Raw genomic sequence first — 12,773 nt, 5'->3', positions numbered from 1 at the left:
TCCATGAATGATAAAATATATTGACTTGTTTGTGTAGCTGATTCTTCTTTTATTGCTTTTCCCCTCGTAAAGAGCCTTGGGTGTGTCAGTCACAGACTATACGTTTGAAGACTGCCAGTTGGCCCTAGCTGAAGGACAGCTCCGTCTCCCATCAGATACATCTCTCCTGGAATTTGCAAGACTTGTTAGAAGTCTGGGGTAGGTTCTTCAGTGTATATTATTTGTCATGCAGGTGTCATTTAATCTACTGTCTGTCGTCCTTTGTGCTGCTTTAGTCATATCCTTGGTGTTATGTTGACTGCATATATTAGTCTGATTAGAAATGGGGCAGAGAGAAAGCACTGTATAGGTATGGGAGGTTGCGTCAGACATAAGTTAAAGAGAAGATAAAGTACAGAGTGAGCAATTCTTAACTTGCCCAAACAGATGCTACTAGTAGTGTAGATGCACTATGATGCGCTACATTAATAGAATGGCGCTATTCTAAGAGTAACGCACACCATTATTTTAACTATATTAAGTGCCAATGCCATTTTCACCCTTTTTAGCTTCTTCTGGTCTCCTCACCTTGTGCGGGCGGGCAGCAGCTTGTCTCATCAGACAACCAACATCTGTTTCTCCCTGGAGTGCATTGCATCAGCTCTTGATAACCTTGCCAGTTGCCAATGCTTTGTTTTCCTGTATTCCTCCCCTGCATAGAAAATAGTCCGTCACACAAAGCCCCAGCAATTTCACTAATAACTATCACATAGTATGTAATGCCCCAATTCCTTATCCACTGTCTAAAGAAATATATAGCTATATATTTCTATTAATTTAGAAGAAGGGATGAACAGAAGGTGTCAGGGCCGCTTCACGATCAGATCACTACACTGGCACTGAGAAAAGCCCATATTCATTGCACAGTAATAATTTTCAGGGGATAAAAGGGGTTGTACCAAGCTTTTAAGTTATCTCCTATCCACAGAATAGGGGAAAACCAGCTGACCGCTGGGACCCCCACGATCACAACAACTGGGGTTCCATTCCCTGTTCTGATGGAGCGGCAAGTTTTGCATGCACACTGCCGCTCCATTTATTTTGTATAGGAGTACTGCAGATGGCGAGTACAGCACTCTGCTATCTCCAGTGCTTCCATAGAGAATGAATAGGTCAGTGTGTGCATGACCTTTCACTCCATCAGAACAGGGCATTGGGACCCCTGTTTTCGTGCTCTGAGGGAGTCCCAATGGTCAGACTTCAGCAATTAGCTAGTTTTCCCCTAACCTGTGTATAAGGGATAACTTAAACTTGGCACAACCCCTTTAAAGTAGTTGTACCCAATGAGCGAATCGACTTCAGATGAAACATCCAAAGTCCATTCGCATAAAACTTCGTTCCAATACTGTATGGAGCAGGAGCTAGGTACCACTTGGAACCGAATCCAAGTTCAGGAAATGTTTTTTTACAGTACAAGTTCGCGAAGCATAACTTCGGCGCATCGGAGCCAATACATTTTAATACAATACGAAGTCTATTCGCTCATCCCTAGTCTTAACCTGTGCCCCCCAAAAAAACTAATGTGTCCACAGTCTAACAGTTCCCATACTGTTGCTACGTTCCCAACTTCTTATGGTCCCGGCCAGACTGGAAGTGGCTTGGTCCCATGACCACTGCAGTCAGTCACTGACCTCAGCAGTCACTAGCAGTCATGGGATCAAGCTACTTCTAATATGGCAGGGAAATGACAGTGCAGTGCAGTGGATTGCAGACAGGTGCTTTTTTTTTTCTATTGGGCACAGGGTAGGACTTTTGGGTTTATCGATTTTTAGGCGGACAACCCCTTTAATAGAGTAGTGCTCCATCTAATTTGAAAAGCCCTATTCATTGGACAGTAATACTTTAACAGCTTTAATAGAGTTGTTTTCCATCTTGTCTCTATAGTATTATTAAGAGGTTTGTTGCTTTTTTTTTTTTTACTAATTGCATTTGTCTTTTTTTTTTACAGCTTAAAACCAGAGAAGCTTGAAAAGGAATTGAAACAGTTCTCTGAAAGTGCTAAAAAAAGAAATGGGGAAAAAATAAACTTAAATGAATTTGCAGACTACTTATCTGTTCCAGTAACAGAGAAATTAGAGGACCTTTTTGCCTTATTTGATGAGGTTTGATTTCTGTGTCCATTATATACTGTATAATGCTGTGTAATGTGAGACTCGCTGCAGTAACTGTGCTGTATGTAAATCAGGTTGCCTTTTAGCTTGATTTCCTGTATTTGTGACCACAGTTTCCTTGTAAGCGTCATATGCTGAATGCTCACAAGACGTTTTATCTGCTTAGAGTGCATTGCAGATCTATGGTGACTTACATAATTGTATTGGACCCTTACCGTTCAGGCACTTGGAAGTATTAGAACAGAGCACAAGGGATAAAAACATGCAAAACACTGAGGTGGAGAGTATCTGCAAGACACTTGATGAGTAAAGTAAGAGGGGGGTTTGATGGGAATATATGGAGAGATTTATCCAAAGTAGCTCAAGGGAAAAATTGAGTAGCACTGGGTAAATACTCCACTCTTTTAGGGCCACACATGTTTATGTGGGACAAGTTATTTTATTAAAGGGAGTCTGTCAGCAGTTTAACTGTGCAAAACTACTGACAAGCCTAATTAGGGGCTAGGGAGTGCAGGACAAACATGCCTTTTAAAGATTCTGAGTAGTATGAATATGAACATTTTTTCCTCTGGGCACTGGAGGCAGTGCTTCACTGTGTAGTGCCCTCCGCATTCAGCTGCTTCACTGCCTCTCACCTTTGCTCTGAGTGACAGCTGTAGGATCCAACCAGGAAACCACTACTGTCACACCAGTTTCACTCAGAGCCATGAGGAGGTGCCGTGCAGCACCTCACAGTGAAGCACCACTTTCTTGCACTTGCAGGAGCAGAGCCTGGCAGAATGAAGATTCATATTCACACTACTCCTGATAAAAGTTAAGTTTGTCCTGCTCTCCCCAGCTTCTGTATAGCAGTGTTAGCAGTGTTGCTTGGTCAAACCTGACTGTTTATGGACATTAGAATGTATTTGAGGGTTGAGGTATTTGGCATTTCAGTAAACTTTAGAGACATGATAGTCCATGTTCTTAGAGTAGCTTTAGTTACTTCCTTGGTAAATTACTAGCTTATGCCTGTATATGGCACATATAAACAGTATTTTATAGACCATTATCAACAGACTTTTGAGTAACTATATACATTTCTTATAATGGTACTATTGTAAAGGGTAATTTTGGATTTTTTTGTTATAGTTGCCCCTATTTGTAAACTACATGGAAGATAGAATCATGTCAATTTTTTATTTGCCCCTATAGCATGTGGTACCTAATGAATAAGTCATACATCTGCTCCCCACCGTCCCCAAGCGCCATGTGACCCAGCCGTGACCTGATGCTTAGGGACACGTCACTGCTGAGGTCAGTCATACAGTAGTGCACATGACCCTGTCCAGGCCCCGACCTAAAATAGGCAAGCCATGGATCAGAAGATCACAGAACAGAGCCAGGGCGCCCGGACAGAGCAGCAGGGAGCAGGTGAGTATGACTTATTAGGTACCACACGTGATCTGGGCTAATTAAAAAATGTCATAATCCCCTGAAAACCTCTTTAAAGGTAATATTTTACCACAATCATGAACTATACTGTAATATGTAAGGCTACTTTCACACTTGCGTTGTTCTTTTCCGGCATAGAGTTCCGTCACAGGGGCTCTATACCGGAAAAGAACTGATCAGGTATGTCCCCATGCATTCTGAATGGAGAGTAATCCGTTCAGTTTGCATCAGGATGTCTTCAGTTCAGTCGTTTTGACTGATCAGGCAAAAGAGAAAACCGTAGCATGCTACGGTTTTATCTCCGGCTAAAAAAACTGAAGACTTGCCTGAACGCCGGATCAGGCATTTTTTCCCATAGGAATGTATTAATGCCAGAATACCGGAATGCCGGATCCGTCGTTCCGGTATGCGCATGCGCAGACTGAAAAAAAGGTGAAAAAATAAATGCCGGATCCGTTTTTGCCGGATGACACCGGAAAGACGGATCCGGCATTTCAATGCATTTTTTCGACTGATCAGGCATTTTTAAGACTGATCAGGATCCTGATCAGTCTTACTAATGCCATCAGTTAGCATACATTTTGCCTGATCCGGCAGGCAGTTCCGGCGACGGAACTGCCTGCCGGATCTCTCTGCCGCAAGTGTGAAAGTAGCCTAAGTAGTACTGCAGATAGGGAGGCCTGATTGCTACTTTTTATTTTCCTACTTCCCCCCCGTTCTTCCTCTGTCGGCGTTTAAAGCTGTGCTGCAATACATTGTTTGGACTGCTGTGCATGCGCACAGGAGTCCTCTCCGTTATTTTAGCACAGCACAGCAGTCTGGACTGTCTGTATAAACTGCAGCTTTGAGTGCTGACAGCTGGGGAAAAAGGGGCAGTAGGAAAATAAATACATAAGGAATTTAAAACTCCTAATTATATTTCTCATGTTACCATTTCAGAACGAAGAGGGTGTCATTGACCTACGGGAGTATGTAATTGCATTGTCTGTTGTATGTAGACCTTCCAAGACATTAGAAACCATTCAGCTGGCTTTTGAGGCAAGTAGCAATTTCTCAGCTCTTTTCGTGATGAACTGTCTTTGGTGCATTGAACTTTTATGCTATTATCATTATCTCTTAAGGCTTTTATCATTTCCCAAATATGGGACCATAATGGTTTATGGCAAGTTGCCACATTCCATTGCATGCCAAAAGTTATGGTTATCACTTTCACACGACCTTGTTCTAAGTTCGGCTTTTTTAGGTCAACATGTAGATTGAAGAGCTTTTACGTATTGAATTTTTTTTTTTTAAATATTCTTATTTGTTTTTAGACTTTTTTGCATATTTATTAAACATTTAGTGACTGTCCATTCATGTGAGATAAACATTGGCAATTAGAAGTAATGGCTTAATTTTCATGGAGGTTTTTGCTTGATCATTAATGAAGAAAAATAACTGCAACAGCCGCACTGAAAAAAATGATCTCTATGGCAGTGTTTCTGTTCACTGACAGGTAATCAGTATAATGTTAAATGCCATGGGGGATCCACATCTGTAAAGCTTTACCATGTTCGGTGACATGTGTTTTCCTCCCATAGATGTACCAGTCAGAAAATGACAAAACTATAGTAGAAGATGAGCTGGCTGTGATTTTGAAGACTGCGCTGGGAGTCTCGGAACTGAATGTAACAGATCTTTTTAGAGCAATAGATGAGGAGGAGAAGAGTAAAATCACATATGGTAAGTCTTAGATTTTTTGACAATTTTTGGGGCAGATTTAGACAGTGTAAACCTAGACAGGCAGTCTAATGATGTGCCACGTTTACACAGTGGCTATTGTTAGATGATAAATTTGATGCATGGCTTGATACTTTTTTTTCTAACTGTATACCACCTATTGGTTGGTTTACAAAATTTTCTGCATTTTAGGCTGCATCCATTTCCCCTCTAGGCCACAATCCATTTACTGCTAAGCCACTCCCCTCAGTAAGCTAAGTACTGTGGATTTTGTAAAACTAGAAAAAAAAAAATTGTGCATTTTGCAATAAGAGCTACGTGCCTTCATATTGTAAATGTGGTTAAAACTTCTTCATTATCTTAACCCTTTCCCACCCAGCACTTTACTGTTATATCGCTGCGAGTAGCAAGTCAATGCTCAGTACCGTGATGGAGTTCAAGTTCCCGAAGGGAACAAAAAAAATTTAAGAAACAGTTGAATAAAGATTTAAAAAATATTAAAAAAAATTAAAATAACGAAAAACCTTCCCAATTCTCATGTATAAAAAAATAAATATCCCCAAATTTCAGAAATATTAACATGTTTATCGTGGTGAATGCTACAGTGGCTGAATTTAGGTTTTTGACCACTTTGCCTCACAAAAACAAAAAAAATTGAAAAAAAAAAATTATCAAAGGGTTGTATATATCCAAAAATGTTATCAATAAAAACTACAGCCAAAAAAAGGCCCAAACAGCTCCATCAAAAAAGTTGTGTCCGAACAAGGCGACACAAAGCAATTTGACACCATAAAAACTAAACTCTAAAAACGGTGTCAGAATTAGTGTTTTTTCACATTGCCGCCCCAAAAATTGTCATAAATCGTTATACAATACATTAGGTGTGCCCAAAAAAGGCCCTAAAGAGGGATTAACCGCCTCCGGACCGCCTAACGCAGGATCGCGTTCCGGAGGCGGCAGCCCTGCGCACAGTCACGCATATATGCGTCATCTCGCGAGACGCGAGATTTCCTGTGAACGCGCGCGTTCACAGGATCGGAAGGTAAGCGAGTGGATCTCCAGCCTGCCAGCGGCGATCGTTCGCTGGCAGGCTGGAGATGTGATTTTTTTAACCCCTAACAGGTATATTAGACGCTGTTTTGATAACAGCGTCTAATATACCTGCTACCTGGTCCTCTGGTGGTCCTTTTTGTTTGGATCGACCACCAGAGGACACAGGCAGCTCAGTAAAGTAGCACCAAACACCACTACACTACACTACACCCCCCCTGTCACTTATTAACCCCTTATGAACCCCTGATCACCCCATATAGACTCCCTGATCACCCCCCTGTCATTGATCACCCCCCTGTAAGGCTCTATTCAGATGTCCGTATGATTTTTACGGATCCACTGATAGATGGATCGGATCCGCAAAACGCATACGGACGTCTGAATGGAGCCTTACAGGGGGGTGATCAATGGCGGGGGTGATCACCCCATATAGACTCCCTGATCTCCCCCCTGTCATTGATCACCCCCCTGTCATTGATCACCCCCCTGTAAGGCTGCATTCAGATGTCCGTATGATTTTTACGGATTCACTGATACATGGATCGGATCCGCAAAACACATAGGGACATCTGAATGGAGCCTTACAGGGGGGTGATCACCCCATATAGACTCCCTGATCACCCCCCTGTCATTGATCACCCCCCTGTCATTGATCACCCCCCTGTAAGGCTGCATTCAGATGTCCGTATGATTTTTACGGATCCACTGATACATGGATCGGATCCGCAAAACACATACGGACATCTGAATGGAGCCTTATAGGGGGGTGATCAGTGACAGGGGGGTGATCACCCCATATAGACTCCCTGATCACCCCCCTGTCATTGATCACCCCCCTGTAAGGCTCCATTCAGACATTTTTTTGGCCCAAGTTAGCGGAAATTGTTATTTTTTTTCTTACAAAGTCTCATATTCCACTAACTTGTGTCAAAAAATAAAATCTCACATGAACTCACCATACCCCTCACGGAATCCAATTTTTTTTAGACCTTTATATTCCAGACTTCTTTTCACGCTTTAGGGACCCTAGAATGCCAGGGCAGTATAAATACCCCACATGTGACCCCATTTCGGAAAGAAGACACCCCAAGGTTTTCCGTGAGGGGCATATTGAGTCCATGAAAGGGAGCGGAAAGGGAGACTTTGTGAGAAAAAAAAATATATATCAATTTCCGCTAACTTGTGCCAAAAAAAAAATATTTCTATGAACTCGCCATGCCCCTCATTGAATACCTTGGGGTGTCTTCTTTCCAAAATGGGGTCACATGTGGGGTATTTATACTGCCCTGGCATTCTAGGGGCCCTAAAGCGTGAGAAGAAGTCTGGGATCCAAATGTCTAAAAATGCCCTCATAAAATGAATGTGGGCCCCTTTGCGCATCTAGGCTGCAAAAAAGTGTCACACATCTGGTATCGCCGTACTCAGGAGAAGTTGGGCAATGTGTTTTGGGGTGTCATTTTACATATACCCATGCTGGGTGAGATAAATTTCTTGGTCAAATGCCAACTTTGTATAAAAAATGGGAAAAGTTGTCTTTTGCCGAGATATTTCTCTCACCCAGCATGAGTATATGTAAAAAGACACCCCAAAACACATTGCCCAACTTCTCCTGAGTACGGCGATTTCACGTGTGACACTTTTTTGCAGCCTAGGTGGGCAAAGGGGCCCACATTCCAAAGAGCACCTTTAGGATTTCACAGGTCATTTACCTACTTACCACACATTAGGGCCCCTGGAAAATGCAGGGCAGTATAACTACCCCACAAGTGACCCCATTTTGGAAAGAATACACCCCAAGGTATTCCGTGAGGGGCATGGCGAGTTCCTAGAATTTTATATTTTTTGTCACAAGTTAGCGGAAAATGTGGATTTTTTTTATTTTCCTTACAAAGTCTCATATTTCACTAACTTGTGACAAAAAATAAAAACTTCCATGAACTCACTATGCCCATCACGAAATACCTTGGGGTGTCTTCTTTCCAAAATGGGGTCACTTGTGGGGTAGTTATACTGCCCTGGCATTTTAGGGGCCGAATGCGTGAGAAGTGGTTTGAAATCAAAATCTGTAAAAAATGGCCGGTGAAATCCGAAAGGTGCTCTTTGGAATGTGGGCCCCTTTGCCCACCTAGGCTGCAAAAAAGTGTCACACATGTGGTATCTCCGTACTCAGGAGAAGTTGGGCAATGTGTTTTGGGGTGTCATTTTACATATACCCATGCTGGGTGAGAGAAATATCTTGGCAAAAGACAACTTTTCCCATTTTTTTATACAAAGTTGGCATTTGACCAAGATATTTCTCTCACCCAGCATGGGTATATGTAAAATGACACCCCAAAACACATTCCCCAACTTCTCCTGAGTACGGAGATACCACATGTGTGACACTTTTTTGCAGCCTAGGTGGGCAAAGGGGCCCACATTCCAAAGAGCACCTTTCGGATTTCACCGGCCATTTTTTACAGATTTTTATTTCAAACTACTTACCACACATTTGGGCCCCTAGAATGCCAGGGCAGTATAACTACCCCACAAGTGACCCCATTTGGAAAGAAGACACCCCAAGGTATTCGCTGATGGGCATAGTGAGTTCATAGAAGTTTTTATTTTTTGTCACAAGTTAGTGGAATATGAGACTTTGTAAGAAAAAAAAAAAAAAAAATCATCATTTTCCGCTGACTTGTGACAAAAAATAAAAAGTTCTATGAACTCACTATGCCCATCAGCGAATACCTTAGGGTGTCTACTTTCCGAAATGGGGTCATTTGTGGGGTGTTTGTACTGTCTGGCCATTGTAGAACCTCAGGAAACATGACAGGTGCTCAGAAAGTCAGAGCTGCTTCAAAAAGCGGAAATTCACATTTTTGTACCATAGTTTGTAAACGCTATAACTTTTACCCAAACCATTTTTTTTTACCCAAACTTTTTTTTTTTATCAAAGACATGTAGAACAATAAATTTAGAGAAAAATTTATATATGGATGTCGTTTTTTTTGCAAAATTTTACAACTGAAAGTGAAAAATGTCATTTTTTTGCAAAAAAATCGTTAAATTTCGATTAATAACAAAAAAAAGTAAAAATGTCAGCAGCAATGAAATACCACCAAATGAAAGCTCTATTAGTGAGAAGAAAAGGAGGTAAAATTCATTTGGGTGGTAAGTTGCATGACCGAGCAATAAACGGTGAAAGTAGTGTAGTGCAGAAGTGTAAAAAGTGGCCTGGTCATTAAGGGTGTTTAAGCACTGGGGGCTGAGGTGGTTAAAGAGGAAATGGTGCTGTAAATAAAGGCAACTGATCCCACTAAAAAAAGCCCTCATATGGCTATGTTGACTGAAAAATAAAAAGTTGTGGCTTTTGAAAAGTAGAACTTAAAAATTAAAAACATTGAGGGAGAGTTATCATAATGGTGTAAAATAGAACTGTCTTAGTTGCCCATAGCAACCAGATTCTACCTTTCTTTTTCCAATGGAGCTGTAAAAAATGAAAGGTGGTATCTGATTGGTTGCTATGGGCAACTAAGCCAGTTCTACTTTACACCAGTTTGATAAATCTCCCCCTGTGTCCTGAAGTCTAAAATAGGCAACATCCTTAGAGGTGTTGTCTCATCTCATACATTGGTGGCATATCACTAGGAGATGCCACCCATTCAGATAGGTGTGGATCCCGCCTCTAGGACTCGCTCTTGACTCCAGAACGGGCCCTCCAAAGTGAGGCACCATCCATTCACTTCTGTGTGGCTTTAAAAAAATAGCAAAGCATACTCGCTCGTCTATTTTCGGAACTCCCATAGAAGTGAATGGAGAGCACTTGCACATGCTCGGTGAGCACTCATTCGCTTTCGGAGGCCCATTCTTGATAGAAGAATGGGTCCCAGAGGTGATTTGTGCACCTATCTGACATCGGTAGCGTATCGCAACGATATAACACCAGTTTTTGAGATGACACAATCCCTTTAAGGGGTTATAGTTATCACAGACTAGCTCCAAAGAGAAAATGTAAAATCCAGCTATATTTATTTTACTCACTTATATAGCGCTGACATACTCCGTAGTGCTTTACAAACATTATCATCACTTGTTTTCTCCATTCTCAATTCCCTATCAAGTATGTCTTTGGAGTGTGGGAGGTAACTGGAGTACCCAGAGGATACCCACACAGACATAGGCTGAAGATACAAACTCCACGCAGATGTTGTCCTTGGTGGGATTTGAACCTAGCAGCTCAGCACTAAGCACAGAGCCACCGTGTTGCCCCATATCTTTTGAGTGTATCATTTATTTTGTACATCCATAGCATAAACTAAAATCTCACACCTCCCATTTTGTCTAAGCGATGTGACTGCACTGTTGTCCACTAGGGGGCATAATGTAACCACTTTTTTATTCAGTTCTATCCAAAGCTGTAAAAATGTGAAAGTAGACTTTTATCATTGTAGGTAACTGGGTAGGTTTTGCTATCATTAGAACCTTGTAGCTTACAACACTCAGCATTTTCAGGTGGGAAGAAAGGTGTAACATGTACACAACCACCAGAAAATAAAGAAAAGGCCTTTAGTGTACATTAAAAATTATTATTATTATTTTTAAATGTGAACCTGTTTTTAATATCCTACATCCATGCTAAGAGGCAATCACTGATTATTACAGGCCCAAAGCCTGAGGCTGCACCACTGAAAGATGTTTTTCCTTCTGAGCTTTCAGGTGCAGTTTTGTCATCAAGACCTTGTGTTGATCCAATTCACCAGAAACATTTCTCTCCGTCCTACGTGGCCAGAGGTTTGGCAGTTGTGTGGAACATATGTGTGAACACGCCTGTCCATGGTGATTTGGTTTCAGACAACATCCTCGTGACAATTTGGCCTCAGAACAAAAACTTTCCACTCCCGTACAATGAAGGCTGAAAGTTTATGTGTTCATGTAGATTAACAGCATTCTCCTGGTTTTCTTTACAGTGGACTTTGACAGGTTTGCTGCTTTGAATCCACAATTTGCTGAAATGTTTCTTTATCCAAATATGATGGACTCTGAAGCTTGTGTAGACAGCTCTTCTGTTACTGCCCCTAATGGTTTCTGTACTGATTTCACACCTGAAGATATGGAAGAATACCACAATGAAAAGAAGAAGCTGAACTAAAACTGGAACTTCATCTCCCTCTCCTGGTGAGGGGCATATATGTATTGTACCTCTCAACATAGTTAAACCCAGCTATATTTTTGTTTTTATCTTTGACACTTTTCATTTTTTGTTGTTTTTGGTTATTTGGTTTGTGTTCTTAAGTACAATCAGAAATATTTGAAAAGCAAGGATGGATTTTGATCTGAATAACTTCATGGGGGGGGGTGGGGGGGGGTCATGTGTGTAAACTATAAACTGGATAGGAGACAATGATGGTGTTGCACATGGTAACCAAACACTGAAGCTCAGTGAAGTATATTCTAATTTTCACACCTACCCCACGGTGTGTGCTGTGATATAAGCGACAGATGCCAGAAAGCCTTAAAAAAGTTCCTTTCTTATAAAAGAGTTAAAGGGGTTGATCGACCCCAAAAGCAATTTAGCTATGGCCCTGAAAGTGTGTAAGTAAAAAAAAAAGCCATTCACCACCGCTCCATTTAAGTGTTGAGGCTCCCGTCCCCAGCTTAACCGTTCCCCATCCTTTTCATGGTTATGTGTACTGCTGCTGTCATTCACTGGCCTCAGCAGCAACGTGTACTCGAGCAGTACATGACCCCAGAGTCTCAGCGATTACATGCCGCTTGGGCATATGAGGTCAGTGAATGGCTATAGCGGTGCATGTGGACACAGATGGGTGTCGGACTTCCAGCCATCGGAGACTGGAAGGAGCGAGGACAGGAGCCTTGGCGTTGGAATGGAGAGGCGGTAAATAGGTAAGTGGCTTTCTTATTTTATTTACACAATATCAGATCCATAACTAAAATTGCTTTTGGGGCCGGACAACCTCTTTAAGGGTCTATTACACGGGCTGATGATTGGGAATGAATGCTTGTAGGAATGTTCATTCAGCCAAACAAACAAGCTGATTGGATCTTTTATGTGTGGATGAAAACACTCGCTGGTCGACAGCACATTTCCCCCTGTAAGGGCATCTGTCTGCAGATTTGTACGTATGAACATATGTACACATATGAACATGGGACCAACAGAGATGCCTTCAGCTGCCAAGCACACTTGTAGCAGGTCAGCCAGTTTGATAGGCGCAAGTCTGCTGACAGATGCCCTTTAAAAGTGAACAGGGGAAAGAAGATCGTAGTAACTATCATTCATCCTCTATACAGTTTTGATAAGCCTGTGTAATGAGTGTTTAAACCAGCTCTGATCGAATCATCGTTTGGCACATGCTATGGCCATGTAAAGGACCCTTATAGGCTTGCAGTGTATTATAACCAAATTGATGTTCTGTC

The 12,773-nt window shown here is 41.7% G+C and overlaps 1 protein-coding gene across 2 annotated transcripts in view; it reads left to right on the top strand.

Moving 5' to 3' along the window:
* Positions 1–11,936, top strand: part of LPCAT1 (lysophosphatidylcholine acyltransferase 1) — a 131,541-nt gene extending 119,605 nt beyond the window's left edge. For both annotated transcript variants that reach the window (XM_040431306.1, XM_040431305.1), the window contains 5 exons: positions 73–198; positions 1,988–2,141; positions 4,521–4,619; positions 5,162–5,303; positions 11,303–11,936. In XM_040431306.1, the coding sequence (XP_040287240.1) occupies positions 73–198; positions 1,988–2,141; positions 4,521–4,619; positions 5,162–5,303; positions 11,303–11,484 (703 nt within the window). In that variant the 3' untranslated portion in view covers positions 11,485–11,936. The remainder of the gene's footprint in view (positions 1–72; positions 199–1,987; positions 2,142–4,520; positions 4,620–5,161; positions 5,304–11,302) is intronic.
* The last annotated feature ends 837 nt before the right edge of the window (positions 11,937–12,773 follow it).

This window comes from Bufo bufo, chromosome 5 (assembly GCF_905171765.1).
Source record: "Bufo bufo chromosome 5, aBufBuf1.1, whole genome shotgun sequence".
NCBI lineage: Eukaryota > Metazoa > Chordata > Amphibia > Anura > Bufonidae > Bufo > Bufo bufo.
This window is presented reverse-complemented; position numbering and strand designations above follow the sequence as displayed.